Source organism: Euleptes europaea, chromosome 9, assembly GCF_029931775.1.
Source record: "Euleptes europaea isolate rEulEur1 chromosome 9, rEulEur1.hap1, whole genome shotgun sequence".
Lineage (NCBI taxonomy): Eukaryota > Metazoa > Chordata > Lepidosauria > Squamata > Sphaerodactylidae > Euleptes > Euleptes europaea.
This window is the reverse complement of record NC_079320.1, coordinates 71993792-72019375: the sequence shown is the minus strand read 5'-3', so window position 1 is coordinate 72019375 and position 25584 is coordinate 71993792. Positions and strand designations below refer to the sequence as shown.

General features: G+C 44.5%; 1 protein-coding gene across 1 annotated transcript; it reads left to right on the top strand.

Annotated features, from left to right (window-relative positions):
- Window positions 1-884: 884 nt before the first annotated feature.
- Window positions 885-25584, top strand: KLB (klotho beta). The gene is made up of 5 exons (XM_056855095.1): window positions 885-1622; window positions 18033-18543; window positions 20352-20620; window positions 22927-24070; window positions 25184-25584. Exons 1-5 carry the CDS (start codon window positions 885-887, stop codon window positions 25582-25584), a joined length of 3063 nt encoding a protein of 1020 aa, XP_056711073.1.

The following is a 25584-nucleotide window of genomic DNA, read 5'->3' as shown; positions in this document are numbered from 1 at the left end:
TGGGGGCGGCTCCTGTTCCAGAGCCGTCTCTGCGTGAAACTCACCGGGTGACCTAATTCAACCAGATGACACGGACTGCATCCACACATTGGCTCTTTGCTATCATTGCACTATAAACCATCATTTGCAACTGGACATTCCTAAGTGGACAAGACGACCCATTTAAAAATAACTGCTGTAGTACAATAGCGCAATATCCATGTGGATGCAGCCATGTTGGGATAAAACAGAGAACGGTGTATGATCCCCTGATTGCCTTGGAGGAAGAACAGGATAAAATGTGGGACGACAGTCTAAAGTTTTTAGTCTTTCTAGTACTCTGAGACTCATTTGAGTTTTGCTGCAACAGACCAAAAGAAACAATTCCTATTGTCCTTGATGCTGGCAATCACAATGTATTATTTAGCAATGGCAAACCATTTGTTATTGGGGCTATAGCATCAAAAAGGAAATTATTCTCTATTCCCTTGAAACGTAACTGAATCAGCGACAGGCATCCACTGACTGACAGCTTCATTTACAGCTGTTTCAGGCACGCAGGGCACCAACAAACTGAAGGAGAAGCATCACAGATTATAACGTCTTTTTGTGTCATAAGCAAAGATGCCTCTTAGGTGTCCTGGTGAGTATAAGAAAGCCTCCTCCCTGGGTTGACGTTGCTTATTGTGACCCATCCTAAGTCCCGTAGTCCGAGCTAATAATTGACAGGGGTTTTACAATTGCAAGGTTTTTTTTTTCCTTACTCAAGCTTTGATAAGACACTTCAGCAGTTAGTAGCAAATGAAGACAGGCTGTGCAGCAGGGAGCCTGGGGAGTTGAGTGGATTTTCTCCAGTCTCAGTGAGAGAAATTTGACTTTTAACATATGCTCCAGTGGGACACACAATGTTCATACGACACTGGGAAGGAACTGCGGCTTTATGGACATTGGTTTTTGTGCCGATCATTATTGGGATTGACACAGATGGAAGATCCGTGTGGAAAAAAGACCCCAATTTAAGTCCTGTGAATGAAACTCAGATGTTCCTATATGACACATTCCCTCCAAAGTTCCTCTGGGGTGTAGGAACTGGAGCGTTTCAGGTGGAGGGCAGCCAGCAGAAGGATGGAAAAGGACCTTCAATATGGGAACACTTCATCCAGTCACCTTTCCGAGCTGGTTTCAGGACAGATGACTCCAGTGACAGCTACACTCTCCTGGAAAAAGATTTGTCAGCTCTGGATCTCTTGGGCGTTTCTTTTTACCACTTCTCAATTTCATGGCCAAGGCTCTTTCCCACTGGGATAGTAACAGCTGTCAATGAAAAGGGGCTCCATTACTACAACAGGCTTCTTAATGCTCTTGTTCACAGACGAATTGAGCCGGTGGTCACTCTTTACCACTGGGATTTACCTTTGAGGCTGCAAGAGGAATATGGAGGCTGGAAAAACGAATCCCTCATTGATATTTTCAATGACTTCGCCATGTTTTGCTTCCAAGCCTTTGGGGATCGAGTTAAATACTGGATTACAATCCACAATCCTTTCCTAGTAGCTTGGCATGGGTATGGCACGGGTATCCATGCGCCAGGAGAGAGGCAGGAACGAGCAGCTGTCTACACCGTAGGACATAATCTTATCAAGGTAAAGTATAGCCTGACTTCATTGTATCAGCAAAAGTATTATCATAGCAAGTAATGGTAATAAATAATCTTAATTGTCACCGCCTAAAAGCCAAAACAAATGTCTTCCTGAGTTCTTTCTCGTCTGTGCCACTCAAACATAAAATTAAGCTGCAGTTTTAGGATGCAGTTCAGCCAAATTGCATGCACTTTTGAAGTCCTGCTTCTTTTAAAGGGTGAGCTAAGCATCTGCTTCAAACTAAGTCAATATAAATTCAGTGGGTTGGACCATGCCAGCTTTTTAGCTCAATCTTGGCCAATTCCCCTCTTTACTATAGCCCCTGTCCCAAATGGCTTTTCTCCATGCAGGTCCCATAATCTTCAGTACTGCCTAGCTGGTCATCAAGAAGAACCCTATCCTTTGTTTTTCATCAGTGGAATAGCTGGTTGGATCCAACCCATCGGGTCTTACTTTGAGTAAGGATTGCACTGTCCTTTCCCATTAAAATCAATAGGACTTAATATCTAACTGATTGAAGAGTGCTATTATTTATTTACAAAGATCTTAATACTCACTTTTCTCCCCATTGGGGACTCAAAGGAGCTCACAACAGCCTTCTCCGCTCCTTCATATTTATCTTCAGAAACGTTAATGATTATAGTCTCTTCCCTAAAACGGCGTGCACTTCCTTCCAAGCTTCATTTGTCTTGTCCAATAACACGCATAAATTATTCATACGCTGAAAATATTTGAGAAGCATAAACAAATGTTTGTTGAACAGTCCGAAATCTGATAAATTGTAGCTAAGTGAAGCACCCATAAATAACCAATAATTAAACTGTACATCCCAGCATGATAAAGTCCCATTGCAAATCAATCGCCACCACGCTGAACTAACAAGGTTACCAGGTTATTTTAAATTGTTTGAAGAGAAACATTCTTTATGTCAACATTGAAGATTTTCAGAATGACGTCAGTCCAATCCTGTTTTCGTGTGTATAATTTTTTAATGGTAGGTTAGCGTACCTGCCTCTCCCTTGCTGTGTCGAATTACGCACACCAAGGAAGCAATCCTTCCGTTATTTACTTAATGCTCAGTGAAATTAGATGTAGCTCTGATCGTAAATCTGTAAACAGTAGTACTCTGCATGATTTGTGTTTCTTCTGCTGTTAGAAATGAAAATCAGCAATATCATACTGGCAACTACATCAGCTGAGAAATAATCTGTGTCTGGAAGTTCTACAAGAAATACTCATTAGGTTCTTTTGTAATGGTAGCTTTACAGTTATACAATTCCCTTTCTCTCCTCTCCTCTCCTGTACAACTTCAATTCACCAACAGTGGCAGGTCCCAAGATACCCTTTTTTTAATAATAAGAGGTGAGAAAAATAGTACCTTTAAAGAGTATTGCAGTACAGCCATGGCTATCTCATTGTCTTCTACCTGGAGACCAGGCCGAAAGGAGAGGAAGGATAGAATTGAGACATGACATGGCCTGGCATGTTGTTAGGTTGTCCACATGTGGTTAACTATCCTTGCATGCTTATCCATGGTAAAAGAACAGAAGCATGTACATGGCTGGTGCGTCACTAGTCACATGACTGGCTTTGTGGCTGCCATGTTCATTGCTCCCCTGCTGGACGGGCCTCTAGAATAGGGTTGCCAGGTCCCTCTTTGCCACCGGCGGGAGGTTTTTGGGGCAGAGCCTGAGAAAGGTGGGATTTGAGGAGAGGAGGGACTCAATGCCATAGAGTCCAATTGCCAAAGCGGCCATTTTCTCCAGGTGAATTGATCTCTATTGGCTGGAGATCAGTTGTAATAGCAGGAGATCTCCAGCTAGTACCTGGAGGTTGGCAACCCTACTCTAGACTATGGTGCATAAGTAACAGTGATAATGACACTGGACACATTGCTTCTAGAAGGGCAGCAGCAGCATAGAATGGTGTCTTTGTGAGAGCTGGTAATACATCGTGGTTAGAGAGCTGGCATGGAATAGCAGTCAGGATGCCAGACTAGGAACCGAGAAGATGACCAGATTCTAATTCCCACTCTGCCATGGAAGTTCACTGCATGACCCTGGGCTTGCCACAATCTCTCAGACTAACCTACCTCACAGGGGTATTGTTGTGATGATAAAGTGGTGTCGGGAATGAGGAAATGATGCGAGAAGCCACTTTAGGTTGCTATCAGGGAGAAAAGAAGGATAGAATTAAAAATATATACAAATAAGTATGTTGTAACCAAAAGAACTCTACAACACCCAACAACTACAAACACTGATCCTTGTGTCTGGCATGTAAGCCCAAAGCAAAGAAAACAAAATTGAATTTTGTAGCATGAAATGGCACTAGCTCACACACGCAGAATTGCTGGCCTAGAGAAAAACACATTGCTGGCAAACAGGTGAGGTACCAGAAGATTGGAGGTGGGCAAATGTTGTCCCCATCTTCAAGAAGGGGAAAAAGGAGGATCCGGGTAACTACCGACCCATCAGCTTGACTTCTATACCAGGAAAAGTGTTTGAACAAATCATCAGTCAGTCCTTGAACATTTAGAAAGGATGGATCTGATCACTAAGAGCCAGCACGGGTTTCTCAATAATAAGTCGTGTCAGACTAATCTTATCTCCTTTTTTGAGAAAGTTACTACCTTGCTAGATCAGGGGAATGCTGTAGACATAGTTTATCTAGATTTCAGTAAGGCTTTTGATAAGGTTCCACATAGTATTCTAGTTTACAAATTGGGAAAATGTGGTTTAGATCCTATTATTGTTAGGTGCATCTGCAACTGGTTGACAGATCGTACCCAAAGAGCGCTAGTTAATGGTTCCTCATCCACTTGGAGAGAAGTGACTAGTGGAGTTCCTCAGGGATCTGTGCTGGGCCCTGTGTTGTTCAACATCTTTAGAAACGATTTGGATGAAGGAATAGAGGGGATGCTTATTAAATTTGCAGATGATACTAAATTAGGAGGGGTAGCAAATACAGTAGAAGACAGAGCCAAGATGCAGGATGATGTTGACAGGCTGGAGAACTGGGCTAGAACTAATAAAATGCATTTCAACAAAGACGAATGTAAAGTTCTGCATTTAGGTAGGAAAAATCAAATGCATAATTATAGGATGGGGGAGACTTGTCTGAGCAGTAGTGTGTGTGAAAAGGATCTTGGGGTCTTAGTAGCCCAGCCACTAAACATGAGTCAGCAGTGTGATGCGGTAGCTAAAAAGGCAAATGCAATCTTGGGCTGCATCAACAGAAGTATAGTGTCCAGATCACGCGAAGTGATGGTATCGCTTTATTCCGCTCTGGTTAGACCTCAGCTAGAGTACTGTGTTCAGTTTTGGGCACCACGATTTAAGAAAGATGTAGACAAGCTGGAACGTGTCCAGAGGAGGGCAACAAAGATGGTGAGGGGTCTGGAGATCAAGTCCTATGAGGAAATGTTGAAGGAGCTGGGTATGTTTAGCCTGAAGAGGAGAAGACTGAGAGGGGATATGATAACCATGTTCAAGTACTTGAGGGGCTGTCATATTGAGGATGGTGCCGAGTTGTTTTCTGTTGCCCTAGAAGTTCGGAACAGAACCAATGGGTTGAAATTAAATCAAAAGAGTTTCCGTCTAGACATTAGAAAGAATTTTCTAACAGTTAGAGCGGTTCCTCGGTGGAACAGGCTTCCTCGGGAGGTGGTAAGCTCTCCTTCCCTGGAGGTTTTTAAGAAGAGGTTAGATGGCCATCTGTCAGCAATGCTGATTCTGTGACCGTAGGCAGATGATGAGAGGGAGGGCATCTTGGCCATCTTCTGGTCACTAGGTGTGGGGGGGAGGTAGTTGTGAATTTCCTGCATTGTGCAGGGGGTTGGACTTGATGACCCTGGTGGTCCCTTCCAACTGATTCTATGATTCTAAGACCTAATTCTCAGCCAACCTACAAAAGCATCTCTGGAGAGGATTCTTAGATCATGAAGGAAGTAACTGTTCACAAGCCTGTAATGGATAGGGTTGCCAGGTCTTTCTTCGCCACCGGTGGGAGGTTTTTGGGGCGGAGCCTGAGAAGGGCGGGGTTTGGGGAGGGGAGGGACTTCAATGTCATTGAGACCAATGGCCAAAGTGGCCATTTTTCTCCAGGTGATCTCTATCGGCTGGAGATCAGTTGTAATAGCAAATCTCCAGCTAGTACCTGGAGGTTGGCAACCCTAGTAATGGACATATTCCTGGGCAGGAAATGAACAATGTATAAAGAGAGAGAGAGAGAGAGAGAGACTGACTGTCAGAGAGAGAGAGAGAGAGAGAGAAGTGGGGAAATAGTAGGATAAATTAGACCTGGCTTAGACATATGATGGCACAGCAATGAGTGAGCTGGTGAGCTCCCCCTCACTGGCTGTCTTCAAGCAGCGGCTGGACAAACACTTGTCAGGGATGCTTTGGGCTGATCCTGCATTGAGCAGGGGGTTGGACTAGATGGCCTATATGGCCCCTTCCAACTCCGTGACTGGCTTGCACGTGGGAATGAGCCATCACAGATCAATCACAAACAGAACACAAAGCACCACACCAACTTTAACTCATGATAGGTTGCAGTGAAGTCGGTTCATGTGGTCAGCTGCAAGGCATTGAAGTCCTTCCCCTCCCCAAACCCTGCCCTCCTTATGCTCCGCCCCAAAAGCCTCCCACTGGTGGCAAAGAGGGACCTGGCAACCCTACTCAGCACTCCACAGCTGCCATTCTTGGTGCCACCAGAGGACTTTCTCAGACTTTAAAAAATTGGTAATTGATATTGTTGTAGACTAACGCTATAGTGATATGTTAATTTTTAAAGCCCCCCAAACCCCTCCCATTGGATGGAAGGGGAATGGCACAGGGGGCTGGGGCAAGTAAAATGGCATAGATGTGAGTGGGACCTGCAAAAATGTGCATCTTTCTCACTACACAGTATGTAAATGCACTTTGATTACAACTTCTCCCCCAAAGTCTATCAAACCAACCTTGACTTGAGAAATATTTGAGATTTAAGAAATATCAGAACAAAGCAAGAGGAGTGGAGATAGTAGAGAATTAGGAGACGATATTGTGTGACATCATATGGATGCAAAAAAAAAAACCCACCCAAAAACCAGTTTGAATTCTAGTCTTGAGCAAAACCACAATGTTGAAAGCATTTCTAAATCAGCTGTCAGTATGAAGGTGGGGAGGTGAACTTTAAGGAAGAGAAAGCAGGCTAAAGTGGGGAAGGAAAAGGGGTTTATCAGTAAAGTCTGTATAACCACAGGATACAGCAGCAGCAGATAATAACAAAATATATAAAATCATTAGTTAAAATCAATAATTTAAAACAGCCAGTAGACAGAAGAACTAATCAAATGCTTTCATAAATAAAACTGTCTGGAGAGGGTTGTTCCATAACTGTGCCGCTGTCACTGCAAAATCCCTCTCTCGTGTACCCACCAGACAAGCTTCTTTTGTTGATGGGACAATTGAAAGGGCCTCGCCCTGTGATTTTACTTCCTTGCAGGAACGTATGGGAGAAGATGGTCCTTTAGATACCCTGGTCCCAAGCCATGTAGAGCTTTACAAGTAAGAAAAACAACCCTCTGAACTGGGCTCAGGAGCCAGTGTAATTGTTGTAGGATTGGGGTCACATGACCCTGGTAACTGGCCCAAACAGGCAGCCTAGCCACAGCATTCTGCACTGGTTGCAACCTCTAAGGGAAGCCCCAGGTAGAGTGCATTGCAGTAGTCTAGTCTAGATGTAACTAAGGCATGGATCACTGTGGCTAGATGAGACTGAGCCAGGAACAGGCACAGCTAGCGCACCAGCCAAAGCTGGGCAAAAGAACTCCAAACCACAGCAGCCATCTGATTTTCTAAAGTGATTGCTGCATTGAGCAGCACTCCCAAGCTACAAGTCACTGGTCTGCCTTTCTACTAACCCAGAGCCCTTCTGTCATGTTGGGATTAAGTTCCAGCTTGTTCACCCTCATAGAGCCCATTACTGACTCCAAGCACCAATGTAAACACCAACAACGTCCTTGGAATTAGGTGGAAAAGAAAGGTAGAGCCGAGGATCATCTGCATATTGGTGACACTGCAGCTCAAATCTCCTGATGACCACTCCCAGTGACTTCATGTAGCTATTAAATAGCATGAGGGATAAGACTGAGCCCTGTGGAACCCCACAAGCCAACAGCCATGGGGCAGAGCAGGAATCTCCTAGCACCCTTCCGGGACCAGCCACCGAGACAGAACTCAAACTACCATAACACGGTGCCCCTTAGTCCCAGAGCCGAAAGGCAACCCAGTAGGATACTATGGTCAATGGTATCAAAGGCAGCTGAGAGATTCAGCAAAACTAGCAGGGTCACACTCTCCTTGTCTAGTTCTTGGTAGAGGTCATCAACCAGGGTGACCAAAGCAGTATCTGTGGTGTAGTGGTTAAGAGCAATGGTTAAGAGCTGTGGACTCTAATTTGGAGAACCCGGTTTGATTCCCCACTCCTCCACATGAGCGGCGGACTCTAATCTGGTGAACTGGGTTGGTTTCCTCACTCCTACACATGAAGCCAGCTGGGTGACCATGGGCTAGTCACAGCTCTCTTAGAGCTCTCCCAGCCCCACCTACTTCACAGGGAGTCTATTGTGGGGAGGGGAAGGGAAGGTGATTGTAAGCTGGTTTGATTCTTCCTTAAGTGGTAGAGAAAGTCAGCAACCAACTCTTCTCTTCTTATTATTCTCTGTCCCAAATCCAAATCGAAATGGGTGCAGTCTCTTCCAAGAGCCCTTGGAGTTGAGAAGCAACCACCTGCTCTGGCAATTTTGGTGACAAAACTTAAAGTTCAGCCAGAAATGTACCTTTATGATTTATTTTGCCTTAACCACCAACTGTTCCTGAGAAGGACCCTGTTGTCATATTTTGAGTACTTCTTCCTGATTAGAAAGATAGCTATGTCAGCATCTTCAGGGTAATGTGCTGTGTATTCCAGTTTTCTGACTGTACATGCTGCAAATAACCATCTGCCAGCTGAACGTCCAGTCCGTTTGCCTGTCCATTGGCCTCCTCGAACAGCTGAGGAACAATTTTGCAGCTGTGTAGTAGCTGCTGTGGTAGAGTTTCATTTCCTTGTGGTGATGGAATTTAATTTCCTTGCCTTATGGGGGCTTTTGTATCTGCCCAGTAGGTGAGATTGATTATACCTGGAATCATGGATGGGTAGGTCAGGTCATTAAATTGTAAGAGGGAAACTAGCACTGTATTGTGCTGTTTGAATACTAGCAAAGTAACAGGCCCAAACTGCTTGTGAACAGCAAACTAATCAATGGACAATCAGCTCCATATACATGACCAGCCAACAGATGGTAAACCGAATTGGTGGGTGCTCAAACATTCCTAATTCTGACTAGTTTGTGAATGAATTGGGAGAAGGATAGTCACAAAGATTCAACATTATAAATTTGTAAACATTAAAAATTGAAATTCTGCATGACTTTGTACCTCAGTGAAGAGATCATGGACTGATAGGGCCCCTACAAACATGTCAAATAAAATTGTGTGATTGTTAAAACATACCTTGATTTTTTAGGAGTTCTTATTCGCTTTGGCACAATGTAGATAAAATCGTAGTTATCCAGTAACCATTGCAGTTTCTAGAAGTCAGAAACTTAATCCAGGGTCTCTAGTCAGCATAAGACCTTTGATACCATGAAAGCTATTGTCTTGAGTGTGATCTTGACTGAATTAGGGTAAAAGATAGACCTTGTTTAATCCATCACTTAATCCTCTAGTTTCACCCACACAATAGGGAAGGCAAATTAAGATAATCACTTGCCTATGTAACTATCTGTAGTCTACACTAATCAATGTTATTCAAATGCATCTTCTACTCCATCACTGAAAGATTTTAAATATTTAAGGATATTTTAAAAGTAATGTGTGAATATTTCTGTAAAATCCTTCTATGGGAGGAGGAAAAGTTTCAAAAAAAGCTTATTGATAAAAGATCTGAGCCCTTACCTGGATAACCCAGGCTAGCCTGATCTTGTCAGATCTCAGAAGTTACGCCCTCATTAGTACATAGATGGAAGACCCACCAAGGAAGTCCAGGGTTGCTAAGCAATGGCAGGCAAAATGGCAAACCACCTCTGAACACCTCTTGCCTTAAAAACCCTATGGGGGTCACTATAAGTAATCTGTGACAATGGCACTTTCTACCACCAAAGTTACTGGGGGGGGGGGAACAGCTAAATGATATGTATTACTAAGATTTCCCCCACCCACCCACAAACACACACACACTCAAAAGCTGGTTCTTCCTGATTGTCCCAAGGAGGGGCTGTGTTTTACAAATGCCATCAAGATACAGAAGTTGCTTTCTGAAAACCTTTGTTCCCCACATTGAGGCATGTCCAAAACAGATGCAGTATTGAAGCTTGTCATTCATATTCTCAGAAGCAGGATCCCAATCCTACTTTCCCCCAAAGATACGGCTGCCAACCTCCAGTTGGTGGCTGCAGATCTCCCACTATTACAACTGATCTCCAAGAGACAGAGGTCAGTTCACCTGGAGAAAGTGGCCACTTTGAAAGGTGAACTCTATGGCATTATGCCCCATTGAAGTCCTTCCCGTCCACAAACCTGGCCCTCCTCCTAAGGTTCCCCCCTGAAATCTCCAGGTATTTCCCAAATCGGAGCTGGCAACCCTACCCAAAGAAGTTAGAATAAGTCATGAATAAGTCATGTCAGACTAATCTTATCTCCTTTTTTGAGAAAGTTACTACCTTGCTGGATCAGGGGAATGCTGTAGACATAGTTTATCTAGATTTCAGTAAGGCTTTTGATAAGGTTCCACATAGTATTCTAGTTTACAAATTGGGAAAATGTGGTTTAGATCCTATTATTGTTAGGTGGATCTGGTTGACAGATCATACCCAAAGAGCGCTAGTTAATGGTTCCTCATCCACTTGGAGAGAAGTGACTAGTGGAGTTCCTCAGGGATCTGTGCTGGGCCCTGTGTTGTTCAACATCTTTAGAAATTATTTGGATGAAGGAATAGAGGGGATGCTTATTAAATTTGCAGATGATACTAAATTGGGAGGGGTAGCAAATACGGTAGAAGACAGAGCCAAGATGGAGGATGATGTTGACAGGCTGGAGAACTGGGCTAGAACTAATAAAATGCATTTCAACAAAGACGAATGTAAAGTTCTGCATTTAGGTAGGAAAAATCAAATGCATAATTATAGGATGGGGGAGACTTATCTGAGCAGTAGTGTGTGTGAAAAGGATCTTGGGGTCTTAGTAGCCCAACCACTAAACATGAGTCAGCAGTGTGATGCTGTAGCTAAAAAGGCAAATGCAGTCTTGGGCTGCATCAACAGAAGTATAGTGTCCAGATCACGCGAAGTGATGGTATCGCTTTATTCCGCTCTGGTTAGACCTCAGCTAGAGTACTGTGTTCAGTTTTGGGCACCACGATTTAAGAAAGATGTAGACAAGCTGGAACGTGTCCAGAGGAGGGCAACAAAGATGGTGAGGGGTCTGGAGACCAAGTCCTATGAGGAAATGTTGAAGGAGCTGGGTATGTTTAGCCTGAAGAGGAGAAGACTGAGAGGGGATATGATAACCATGTTCAAGTACTTGAGGGGCTGTCATATTGAGGATGGTGCCGAGTTGTTTTCTGTTGCCCTAGAAGTTCGGAACAGAACCAATGGTTGAAATTAAATCAAAAGAGTTTCCGTCTAGACATTAGAAAGAATTTTCTAACAGTTAGAGCGGTTCCTTGGTGGAACAGGCTTCCTCGGGAGGTGGTGGGCTCTCCTTCCCTGGAGGTTTTTAAGAAGAGGTTAGATGGCCATCTGTCAGCAATGCTAATTCTTTGATCGTAGGCAGATGATGAGAGGGAGGGCATCTTGGCCATCTTCTGGTCACTAGGTGTGGGGGGGGAGGTAGTTGTGAATTTCCTGCATTGTGCAGGGGGTTGGACTTGATGACCCTGGTGGTCCCTTCCAACACTGTGATTCTATGATTCTAAGTTGTCCTTGGACAGACCCCTAAATGAAATCATTACTAAAATCTAGGTTGGGATAAATAAAATCTGGGGAGAGTCACAAATCTATGACTTTTTTCTTCCACCCCAAATGGGACAAACTATATGGTGTGTTTTTTCTCTATTGTAATCACATGCAATCCAGAAGATATTCTGGCTAACCTATGCGTTCCTCAGTTTATCCTTTCTTTCGAACATTGGTTCATAGAGAAAGGTTTTCAAGTGCAGTTGCAATTAAATTTATAATTAGTGTGGACTGTTCTGGTTCCAGCCAACATGAGGAGTTTGTTGGAATCAATAATGACCTCGCAAAATTCCACTTCCCTCCCAATATTATTTGCACTTCCAGTTGGAATATTGTGTACCTTCAACTGTATGCAGTTACTATTTGAAATTGCAAGTGCTTCTTATATCTCACTCTATTTCCTGCATTCCTATGAGTATCTGCCATTAGTTGTCTAGGCAATTCTTTGTTGTTGTTGTTGTTGCTTTCTCTCCCGCGTCTATGCTTCACTGTGCACCTGAAAAATGCTGTGACCTGTTTATCCAACAGGAGGCCCAGGTCCAGCAACATCTTCAAGCTATGAACCTGGGTCAAACCTTCCCCCTACCAGTAGCACCTCCATTTTGTCTGGATTAAATTTCAGTTTGTTAGCCCTCATCGATCCCATAACTGCCCCCATGAGTCTCCTGCTCATGGTTTCCACAGCCTCCTTGGGATCTGCTGGAAGCATGAGATAGAGCTGAGTACCATATGCATATTTGTGGCAACTCAGCCCAGATCGCTCAGCGGCTTTACATAGATGTTGAAATCATAGGGGACAAGATAGAAACTTGTGAAACCCCATAAACCAGAGGTCACGGGGCAGAGCAGCAGTCCCCCAGTCCCCCACTCTGAAACCTACCTTTGAGGCACTGCTGAAGAAGAGTTGGTTGTTATATGCCGACTTTCTCTACCACTTAAGGAAGAATCAAACCGGCTTACAATCACCTTCCCTTCCCCTCCCCACAACAGACACACTGAGGTAGGTGGGGCTGAGAGAGTGTGACTAGCCCAAGGTCACCCAGCTGGCTTCATGTGTAGGAGTGGGGAAACAAATCCAGTTCACCAGATTAGCCCCCAGCTGCTCATGTGGAGGAGTGGGGAATCAAACCCGGTTCTCCACATCAGAGTCCACCGCTCCTAACCACCGCTCTTAACCACTACACCACACTGGCTCTCAACAGTGCCTCCCAATCCCAACCCCAAAAGGCAGTCCAGAAGGGTACCATGATCAATGATGTCAAAAACCACTGAGAGGCCCAGGAAAATTAACAAGATTGCGCTCCCCCCATCCATCTCCCAGTTCATGTCACCCAGCAGAGTGACCGGGCTGTTTCAGTCCTATAACCAGGCCTGAAACCAGATTGGAAGGGATCAATCAGCATCATTCAGGAGCCCCTGAAGTTGGCCAGCCACCATGTGTTCAATCACCTGGCTCAAGAAAGGTTGATTCGAGACTGAACGGTACTTATTTATCTCTCCTGGGTCCAGGGTAGGTTTCTTTAGAACTCCCTAAAAATGCAAAAGCTGCTTTTCTTGAGGCAGAGAGAAGGCAGAGAGTGGGAGGGGAGGGGCAGGCAGGCTGCTGTTTTGAAAAGGAACCAGGTGAGCCATTTGTACACTGCGGTTATCTTGACTACAGGGTACAATATGACATTCCCTTCCGCTAATATTTTTCCTGCTGCCTTGCAAGCAATTGTTGGGGGGAAATAACCCAAAAGTAGCTAAATTGTGTTGGAATAGATGCAGCAAAGTCAAATGTTATGCAGATGGCTAAGATCTGAAGTGTTCTTTTTCTGGAATTTGTTTTCACATTAATACCATCAGCCAGCATCAAGAATGGTGTACAAAACTCAGCAACAGCACAATGGTTTTAATCTTTTAGAAATTAATATCTGTTCGGTGGTACATTCTTAGTTCATCTATTCATTCCAAAAGGCTATACATTAACTACTATACCTGCAGTAATACCAGGGAAATGTGCAGAATTTAGTGCTGTTTATCCAGAGCATAATGTACAGTATTGATCATACCCACGCTGTCTACTTAGCCTTAACATTTAGCTTTGATCTTCAAGGTGTAGAACAGATTAGGTAATAAACAGCAAAGGGGAGGCAGGGGGAAAGTGTAATCAGGATTTGCTAAAAATAATGCAGATGTCGCAGTGACTATTTTATGCTTGTTTGTTTTGCAGTTAATCTGTTGCAATGGGCTACCAGTGAGTCTCATGTCAAAGCTGGTTGTCAAAAATAAGAACCAAGAGAGACAGGCAGTGACAGGGTGTGTATATGGAAGAGGATACTGCCCCCTTCGGATCCTGTTTTTTTAATAAATCCTATTGCTTGTCCTGCAAAGAATTCAGAATACATAGGGTTATCTCATTTTATTTTCACAACAAATCTGTGTGAAAATTAGGCTGAGAGATGCTAATTGCTAACAGTCATTCTTCTGTGCCAATTCTCACATTATGGAGTACACAGGTTGGGTCAGATGTAAGTTGCAGATTCTCCTCATTCCCTGTGCATGTACTGCCCAATTTGGACTAGGAACAGTCATGGGGGTAGAGTTGTCAGTTCCCCCCTCTCCACCCATGGGAGTTTTTTGGGGCGGAGCCTGAGGTGGGTGGGGTTTGTGGAGGGGAGGGACTTCAATGCCATAGAGTCCATAGAGTTGCCAAAGCGGCCATTTTCTCCAGGTGAACTAATCTCTGTTGGCTGGAGATTAGTTGTAATAGCAGGAGATCTCCTGCTACTACCTGGAGGTTGGTAACCCTAGATGCCACTGATGACTGCAACAACCTCCCCTGAAAATCCTGATTATTTAAGAGACCATTCCTGAAAGGGGGTATTTAGGCAGTGGCCAGGAGTGGTGCAGAGCCACGCCACCTCCACAGAGGCTTCCCAGCTGGAAAAATGGAAAATAAACGCACTGAAAAAATTTTTACAAGTCACAAAAATGTCCCATAGAGTTTAGTGAGGTTATGACAGTTATTTTGCTGGCGTAGCCACACTGCTTCATGGAGGGGCATTCCCAGGCCGAAAGGGGTTAGGAAGAGCTGCCCACAGGACACCAGCGCGGGGAGATACACCAGGGAAACACTGGCGGGGGGCTACACCAGGGTGCAAGAGCCACGCTGCCATTACAGTCCTGGGGGGCTGGCATAAGTCGCCCTACTCCAATGTCCATGCCAGTTTGCATGGTGCCAGTGGCACAGACGCTGGTGTAGGGGTAACACCAGCTCCGATGGGCATTTCCCCCCCCCCACTTTCAGGATTGCACAGCAAGGCACGTGTAGAAAAAACTAAAATGCAGAGGGAGGGCAGACGTGTGGAAGAACCATGCCCAAACTGATTCCAGTGCTTGTGGATCGACTAGGGTTTCCAGGTCCCTCTTTGCCACTGGTGGGAGGATTTTGGGGAGGAGCCTGAGGGGGGCAGGGTTTGGGGAGGGGAGGGACTTCAATGCCATAGAGTCCAGTTGCCAAAGTGGCCATTTTCTCCAGGTGAACTGATCTCTATTGGCTGGAGATCAGCTGTAATAGTAGGAGATCTCCAGCTATTACCTGGAGGTTGGCAACCCTAGGATCGACTGTCATGAAAATCAGGAGTAAGCTGAATATGCAGAAAAGCCCTATGTTTTGGAACAGAAAACAAATCAAGATAGGTTTGTACCTTGTGTTTTTTACTGGATTTTCAGATATTATAAAAATTTAGTTACCGGTATTTTTGCATATTCTCCTCCCCTCAAAAAAAATGAAAAGGGGATTTCATATTCTGGGCAGACTTGGTTTGCTGAGTAATTGACAATCAACACATTTCCCATGGTCTGTCAGCGTTTTCTCTGCCTGTAAAGAGATGTTCTCTTCTTCACAAGGCAAAAATGTCCATCTCAGAGGTAAGGTAAACTCCAGATAATCTGACAGGCACCTTTATCTAAGGGATGAGAGGTCAAATTACCCTGTGTAAGTCAAATATGTTTTTAAAGGCTTTGCCCCAAGCCTTATAAACAAAGATGATACACTTCATCCCATTCCCAATATTGCTTTGCTTTTGACCAGCGCTCTTCATCCAGCGATCACAAAGGTTGACCTCAGTGATAGCTTACTCAAATAATGGATGTGAAGATGTGAAACAAAGGGCGCCCAGATGGAAAACAACAAGCTAGTCTTAAACCACAGGCACATTCTGTGCTATGCAGACATTTACCACATGGTAGAAAGGGGACAAGGAAGGCCCATCCGCTAAGCAGCCCTAGATGATTGTCTAGGGCACCAGTGATGGAGAGGCACCATCCAGCCCTGTTGCCTCCCACCCAATTTCCCACCGTCATTGGGTTGCCAGCCTCCAGGTACTAGCTGGAGATCTCCTGCTATTACAACTGATCTCCAGCCAATAGAGATCAGTTCACCTAGAGAAAATGGCCACTTTGGCAATTGGACTCTATGGCATTGAAGTCCCTTCCCAAACCCTGCCCTCCTCAGGCCGCCCAAAAAACCTCCCGCCAGTTGTGAAGAGGGACCTGGCAACCCTACACTGGCAGCATTGGTAGGGTTGCCAATTCTGGGTTGGGAAATTCCTGGAGATTTGGGGGGTAGAGCCTGGGGAGGGAGGGGTTTGAGGAGGGGAGGGATCTCTGCAGGATGTAATGCCATAGAGTCCACCCTCCAAAGCAGCTATATTTTCCAGGGGAACTGATCTCTGAAGTCTGAAGATCCGTTGTAGTTGTGGGAGATCACCAGCCCCCACCTGGTGGTTGGCAACTGTAATTATTGGGATATGCCCCCCCCCAGAAGGTACAGTTTCTCAGGCGGCCTCCTTCCCCCCACCCTGTATGCTTGTGACAGTTGAAAAGAATGGCACACACTAGCAGTGAAAAGCTGTATGAGAAGACCAAGATCATTGAGATGGCAGCTACAGATAGGAATGCAGTTCTGGGGACATTGTATATGGGTGCCAGTTTCTGTATCATCAGGCTACAAACCAGCAAGAGAAATTAGGAAGTTTCATATTTATGAATCATGTGGAGGACTAGGCTGGGAAAGAAGAGGAGTCTGTTTAACTTAGAAAATCTTTAAAACTGACAACCATAACACACCAAGCCTGATGTTTTTACAATGTCCTTTCTTTGCTGTCATTTTTAATTGAATGTGCCTAGGATTGGATTCTTCTGCTCAAGATAAGCTCTAAAAGAGGGTTGTCAGAATTAAAGCCTTAGAATGTAGAAATGTGTATCAAATTAAAATGGACACATTGCTGCTGCCAGCATCGTGGTGGTCTCCAAGCTACAGAGGAGGCGGACTAGGGTTGAAACCCCAAGGGGAAGCCTGAGGTCATAAAGCTTAAGAAAACACTCGATGCAAGTGTAGAATGTGTTTACTGCTTACGTGGATTGTTGTTAAGAGTTTTCAGATGAGAAAGTCCATGCTTTGCTGTGCCTGAGTGAATTTGTGAGATCTTGACTTTCCTCTTATACCAAAGGTGGTGGCGGTTCTAGAATTCTGACCTTCTTTTGGCACTAGGAGCCTTTTTCTTGTGAAAGAAACCTTGATCCAACAGATCATGCCTTTTACACTGAAGGAAGGGTTCTTGCACCAAAGGAAGGCTCTGCCATTAGTAGACTAGATTAGTTGGATCTGGGGACCTAATGCACAGGTAAAATTTACTGCAGTCTTTGTTGCTGGGAATTGTGGGTCCTGCTGCTGCGTGAACACAAGCCATGTGCGCTGTGGTAAGAGAGGAATTAGGTGAGTGAAAAAGTTGGCCAGATCCAGCCTATTGGATCAAAACCCTTATTTCTATACTTCAAATCTGTGAAGGGAGGGGCTGTGCCTCAATGGCAGAGCATCTGCTTGGCATGCGGAAGGTCCCGGGTTCAATCCCTGGCATCTCCAGTTAAAGGGACTAGGCAAGTAGGTGATGTGAAAAACCTTTGCCTGAACCCTGGAGAGCTGCTGAGTAGGCAATACTGACTTTGATAGACCAAGGGTCTGATTCAGTATAAGGCAGCCTCATGTGTTCATGTGTCTATACCTCTAATGTTGTAGACATTACCAAGAAATGTTAGTTATGGTATGTTACTTTCCCCTCTGAAAGCTAAAATGTTTAGCCAAAGAGCATTTCTACTTTTGTATACGTATAGTTTCCTCTTTAGCAGCCTGAATAGCCCAGACTTGCTAGAGCTTGGAAACTTAAGCAGTCAGGCATAGTTAGTACTTGGATGATTGGAGACCACCAAGAAAGACCAGGGTTCCTATACAGAGGAATGGCAGACCACCACTGAAAACCCATGGGGGTTGTCATAAATTGGTTACAACTCGATGGCATTTAATTAATTAATTATATTTTCCTCTTTAGGCTCATGCAAGGATCTGGCATCACTACAACAAGCATTTCCGGCCGCACCAGAAAGGATTTTTGTCAATAACACTGGGATCTCACTGGATTGAACCTAACCGCTCCAAGGATGCTTCAGACATTACCAAGTGTCAGCAGTCCATGCAGACAGTTTTAGGGTGGTTTGCCAATCCAATCCATGGGGACGGAGATTACCCCGAAGAACTGAGAAGTGAACTCGCTTCTATCTTGCCCAATTTTACCAAGGCAGAGAAAAATCATATAAAAGGAACTGCTGATTTCTTTGCTTTTTCCTTTGGCCCTAATAATTTTATACCACGGAACATGCTACCTAAAATGGGACAAAATTTCTCCCTCGACCTAAGGGAAGTACTAAACTGGATTAAATTGGAATATCACAATCCCAGAATCTTTATTGCAGAAAACGGGTGGTTCACCAAAAGCGATGTCAAGACAGAAGACACCACAGTCATTTACATAATGAAGGGTTTTATTAATAAAGTCTTGCAAGGTTTGTAAAACACTCCTTTTTAAAAAATACTGTATATATTTCCAAAGACAGTATTCAAACCAGACAGTAAGTGGGGTATTAGGATATTGCAGAGCTTGAAAAGATGCAACCAAAATGATCAGGGGACTAGAGCAACAGCCCTGTGAGGAGCGGTTAAAATGCTTAGGGCTGTTTAGTATGGAAAGGTGGTGGTTAAGGGGAGACATGATAAAGGTGTATAAAATTATACGCAGTATGGACAGAGTGGACAGAGAGAAGCTTTTAGAGGGGAGTGGACATTTTCATGGAGGATAGGGCTATTCATGGCTACTAGTCAAAATGGATAATAGTCATGATGCAAACCTATCTCCAAGATCAGAGGAGCATGCCTATTATATTAGGTGCTGTGGCTGGATAATGCTGCTGTAGTTGTCTTGTTTGTGGGCTTCGTAGAGGCGCCTGGTTGGCCACTGTGTGTGAACAGACTGCTGGACTTGATGGACCTTGGTCTGATCCAGCATGGCTTATCTTATGTATTTAGGGGTCCAACCTCTAGGTACTAGCTGGAGATCTGCTATTACACTTGATCTCCAGCCAATAGAGATCAGTTCACCTGGAGAAAATGGCCAGTTTAGCAATTGGACTCTATGGCATTGAAATCCCTCCCCAAAAGCTCGCCCTCCTCAGGCTCTGCCCCAGAAACCTGGCGACCCTAGTTAAGAGGCGCTTATGTGTGCATCTGTTGCTTCCATAAATAATGTGTTTGCTGTGGGAAAGAGTGGCATTGCATTTGTTTTTCTAGAACAATGGTGATTTGTAGCACTGTCCTGAAGCTCAACAGGGAGAAAGCTCGGCCTTCTTAGGGAACAGATTCCGTTTTGCTCACTAAGAAGCCCCTGTTCCTTGGGCCAACCACTTCCCCAGGTGGCAGGAACCTCTCTGCAAGGTCTTCTGAAAAGGGAAATTAAAAAGGTAAAGGTCCCTGTGCAAGCACCAGGTCATTCCTGACCCATGGGGTGATGTCACATCCTGACGTTTACTAGGCAGACTTTGTTTACAGGGTGGTTTGTCAGGGCCTTCCCCAGTCATCTTCCCTTTACCCCCAGCAAGCTGGGTACTAATTTGACCGACCTCGGAAGGATGGAAGGCTGAGTCAACCTTGAGCCAGCTACCTGAAACCAACTTCCGTTGGGATCAAACTCAGGTCGTGAGCAGAGCTTGGACTGCAGTATTGCAGCTTACCCCTCTGTGCCATGGGGCTCTTGAACAGGGAAATTAGGCCACAGATAAATAGAAGAATGCCCCCTGATCTGAAAACATCTTACTCTGTACAAAACAGAGGGGGGGGGGACCCAACCTGAAGACAAAGCTGGGTAGCCAAAGGTTGGGTGGAAAAGAACTCATTTATACTATGAAATATATTTATTATAAATAGCTCATGCAGATATTAAAAGCGAGCCAATATGGCAACAAATACAAGGTTGATTGTCTAAAACCACATTCCATATGCGTTTCGGCCCTCAGGCCTTCATCAGTGGTCTAATAAAACTTCTTATGCATACATACACATTAATCAACAGATAAAACAATTTTGTAATAGCCCAGATATGTATTTACGGATGTATTCCAAATGAACTCTGTGACTATGTTGTCAGATTGTTATTAAAATATGTTTTAAATTGTAAAGGCACTCAAACATGGAATGCAGTCTGAATGTTTCTTTCTGGACTGGGCTGACATTACATATTAGGTGTGCACAACAGTATCAGCCGTCTATTTGCATTCTGCATTCTCTGATGTGGACTTTCACATTGATTCCCCTTCTGCAGCTATTAAGTATGACAAGATTGATGTATTTGGTTACACGGCTTGGTCCCTCTTGGATGGATTTGAATGGCAACATGTTTACAGCACCAGACGAGGATTGTTTTACATTGATTTCAAGAGTAAAGAAAAAGAGCGGATTCCTAAGTCATCTGCATTGTATTACAAGCAAATCATACAGGAAAATGGCTTTCCTATGAAGGAGTCAACCCCAGCTTTACACAGTCAATTTCCCTGTGGTTTTTTTTGGGGTATGACAGAGTCTGTTATTAAGGTAAGCATCTTCAGGCTGTGGTGCTCAGATAGGGTTTCCAGGTCCCTCTTCGCCACCAGTGGAAGGTTTTTGGGGTGGAGCCTGAGGAGGGCGGGGTTTGGGGAGGGGAGGGACTTCAATGCCAGAGAGTCCAATTGCCAAAGTGGCCATTTTCTCCAGGTGAACTGATCTCTACCGGCTGGAGATCAGTTGTAATAGCAGGAGATCTCCAGCTAGTACCTGGAGGTTGGCAACCCTATGTTCAGAGGTTTCTCAGCATCTTGTACAAATACTGCTTGTTCCTGTTGCTCTTCTCATCTCATCTCTAGCTCAACTGAATGCTTCTCAGTTTGATCTAGCTCCAGTTTGTTGTGATACCTGAATGCAAACTGGAGTTTGCTCCCCACCCACTCCCCACCAAAGGCAGAATTCTAAAATGGATTAACTGAAATCTAGAATTCTGGCTTGCAGTGGGAAACAAACTCTAATTTGCCATGTCATGGCAAATTGAAGCTTGGTCAAACGGGAAACTGTTCAGTCTTAATGAGAAGTAGGGTTTGCCCACATCCAGGTGGTGGCTGGAGATCTGCTATTACAACTGATCTCTAGCCAATAAAGATCAGTTCACCTGGAGAAAATGGCCGCTTTGGCAATTGGACTCTCTTTCCAAACCCTGCCCTCCTCAGGCTCTGCCCTAAAAACTTCCCTCCAGTGGTGAAGAGGGACCTGAAAACTATCTCCAGGTGACAGAGATCAGTTCCCGTGGAGAAAATGGCCACTTTGGCAATTGAACTCTATGGCATTGAAATTCTTCCTCTGTCCAAACCCTGCCCTCCTCAGGCTATGCCCCCAAAATCTCCAGGTATTTCCGAACCCAGAGCTGGCAACCCTACTGAGAAAGAAGATTAGACGGGGGAGATCAACTGGCTAAACGCTGCCCAGCAAGTTTCATAGCTTATTGTGGGTTTGAACCAGGTTCTAGTGAAATATCTCCGAGCTTGTAGCCTAAACTCTCCCTGTTCAGACATAAGAAGAAAAAGTCATTTGAGCATCTACAAAGGTAATAAAGGGAGAAGTGTTTTTGATGGTAATCTCATTGTAGTCCAAAGTCCTGAGGCTCATAAATCCAAGGATTAATTGTGGAATCATCAAGCTGGAAAACAAATATACACCACAGCTTCGGGCCAGGACCAGACACCACTTCCAGAATAAGGCACTTGCTAACTGAGTAATTAACAGATTTTTCAACTCAGGATGTTGAGTTACAAGCATCAAGAGGGGGCTAAGTTTTGACTCGAAAGCACTGAGCACAATGTTTTATGTTGCACAATGGGGCTTTCCCACAGGTTTTTAAAAATATTGCAGCATAATATCTTACCAAAATAACCCACTCCCATAAATGGAATGATCCCCCCCAAAAAACAACATGTGACATGGGGGCAGGGTTGCCAACTCCGAGTTGGGAAATACCTGGAGATTTGGGGGGCAGAGCCTGAGAAGGGCAGGGTTTGAAGAGGGGAGGGACTTCAGTGGGGTTTAATGCCATACGGTCCACCCGCCATAGCAGCCATTTTCTCCATGTGAACTGATCTCCGTGGCCTGGAGATCCATTGTAATAACAGGGGATCTCCAGCTACAACCTGGAGGTTGGCAACACTACACAGGGGGTTGTAACTGCAGGTGGGGAATGGGCAGAGATCAGTGGTTCTCCTTCTGTTCATGCAAAAGGCCCCTTGAATCTAAGCCACTGCCTTCTTTAAAACCCTTGTTTCCATATTCATTGCTAGCAATAGTCTGCATAGGCAGAAGAAAAATAAGGTAATGCATCAGGAAATACCCGCAAGCACCTTTTAATCACTGAGAAATTTATTCAAATCAGCATTCACTAGTCACTGGGGGGAAAAGAACAAACCTAAGCTTGTACATATTATACAAATGATAACATATCAATCTGTAGCAACAGATAGTTGGGCGATGTACAGTATTTTCTTTATTAGCTTTAGCAGACAACCTTGTTAGGTCAGACCAGGGTAATTTAACTGAGAAACAGATGGATTTATCTGGAAAAAAACAAATTAAAAGCAATGCAAAGAATACAATAGAGTCATTAGCCAGATAGACCATATTTCTTAGAGACCACAGAGAAAAGCAAAGATATATGCCAGCACAAAAATATCAGCACCTGGGGCAATGCATTTACTTTCTGCGGAGAGTGCCTCACAATCTCCTGCTGCCATTAAGGTAATGTTTGAACTCCGTTTTCTCTCATGCTTGCATTAAACTCTCCCCTTGTTCCAATCTCACTTATTATCTCATTTTATTTACAGGCTGAAACTGTCGCCTCGTCTCCTCAGTTTCGTGACCCCAACCTGTATCTCTGGAACATTACTGGGGATGGACTTTTCCACCAGGTGAAAGGAGTCCAACTGAAAACCCGTCCTGCTCAGTGTACAGATTTTGTCAGCATTAAAAAACAGCTGGCGCTGTTGTCAAAAACAAAAATCACGCATTATAGATTTGCACTCAATTGGTCGCTGCTTCTACCCAGCGGCGAGTTGTCGTCCATAAACAGGCAAGTCCTTCGTTATTACCGATGTGTGGTTAGCGAGATGATCAAAGTCCAAATTAGCCCTGTGGTCACCTTATATTACCCAACCCACCGCTCTCTGGGTCTGCCTGGGCCTTTACTTCAGAACGGAGGATGGTTAAACCAGTCTACGGTTCAGGCTTTTAGAAACTATGCAGAAGTGTGTTTCCAGAAGCTTGGGGACTTGGTTAAATTCTGGATCACGATCAACGAGCCCAATCGGCTCAGTGATATTTACAACAACAGTAGCAATGATACTTACCAAGCAGCACACAATTTACTGATAGCTCATGCCTTGGCTTGGCACGTCTACGATAAAGAATATAGATCCTTTCAGAGGGGTCAGGTGTCTCTGTCTCTGCATTCTGATTGGGCAGAGCCCGCCAACCCCTTTGTTGACACACACCAGAAAGCTGCCGAAAGATTTCTTCAGTTTGAAGTCGCTTGGTTTTCAGATCCGATTTTTAAGGCAGGCGACTACCCAGCCGCCATGAGAGAATACCTGGCGTACAAGAACAGCAAAGGCCTCTCTCGCTCTGCTTTGCCACATTTCACAAGAGAGGAAAAGAAGCTTGTAAAAGGGGCTGCTGATTTTTATGCGCTGAATCACTTCACTACGAGGTTCGTGATCCACGAGGCGAAAAATGGAAGTCGGTATGAATTCGATCGGGATGTTGCATTTCTCCAAGACTTGACTTACCTAAATTCCCCGTCTCGCTCAGCAGTAGTGCCAGAGGGGTTACGCAAAATTCTAAACTGGATTAGAAAGCACTACGGAAACATAGACATCTACGTGACAGCCAGTGGGATAGATGACCATTCTTTAAACAATGATGAACTTCGAAAATACTACATCGAAAAATACATACAAGAAGCCTTTAAAGGTGAGAGAAGGGTAAAGGAGGGTAATTGGTCTGCCTTAGGGTTGCCCACCTCCAGGCACTACCTGGAGATCTCCTGCTATTACAACTGATCTCCAGTCAGTAGTTCACCTGGAGGAAAATGGCCGCTTTGGCCATTGGACTGTATGGCATTGAAGTCCCTCATCTCCCCAAAACCTGCCCTCCTCAGGCTCCGCCCCAAAAACCTCCCACCAGTGGTGAAGAGGGACCTGGCAACCCTAGTCTTCCTGTATCTTTGTTGTCTGTGGTGGGAAGGCAAAGACAGCGCATCTCCGTTAGAGGGGAGGGGGAAAAGGGAACTCCATATTCTTATTCTCAGAAGACTGGCCTATGTCTAAACCCACGGGGGAGGGGGGCTGGCCTAGGGCAACAAAAGCCCTTGGGCCCCATGACAAATATCAGAACCAGTTCACCTTGGCAGTTATCAGTGCAATATAAACAGAATTGCATCTTTTTACGTGCAATAACTTCAAAACACTGCTCAGGGCTGTACTGTAAGCTTGATGAAGATTTCTTGTAAATGAGACTACATCTGGTGGTGGTGGTTAAATATTTACCATGCTAGCGTACTGGTTCTCATCTACGTCACTTGTAAAGTAGGAAGTACCTACGTACTCTAATCATATACTGCCAAGACATATTATTTCTATTAAATCAACAAGGTTAAGCTATCATCTTTCTAGGACTTTCCATCACGTTGTATCTCATCCTTCCCCCAAGGCAGCAGATACTGTTCGCCTGTGCTCCATTTTATCCTGTGGGGTACGTGAGGCGGAGAGTGACTAGCCCAAGATTACCCAGTGAGCAAGCCTCCATGGCAGAATGCGGATGTGAACCTGGTTCTTCCAGATTTTAATCTGATGCTCTAACCCACTACACCATGCCAACTCTCCAATGCACTAATTAAGCTGAGAGTTACTGTCCCACAATTAGCCAGTGAGCTTCATGGCTGACTGGAAAACTGAACGTGGGTTTCCCTTGGCCTACTTTGGCACTCTAATCACTACATCAAAAGTACTGTAAAATAGAAATTTCAGTTTACAAGCCATGGCAAAGTTTCAAGGTTAACATTCACTTCTTTATGGTTACTTTCAGCTCACCACATTGACAAAGTCAAGATCAGAGGCTATTTTGCATTTAAACTGACCGATGAAAAAGCCAAACCCAGATTTGGATTCTTCACATCTGACTCTAAAGCCAAACATGCTGTCCAGCTCTACAACCAGGTGATCAGCAACCGCGGCTTCCCTCTGCAGTCTTCAGAAAACACATGCGACCCACCAATGGAAAAAGCATCTTGTACTCTCTGCCCGTTTCTAACACTGAAAAAGCCGATAATATTCTTGGGATGCTGCCTTTTCTCTTCTTTCGTTTTGCTTACAAGCATTATCCTTTTACACAAAAGAAAAAGGAGAAAGTGGTGCTGGTCAAAAAACTTCCAAGTTATCTGTATCCCTGTTAAAACCAGGCACAAGAATATTCTCAGCCAGATATAA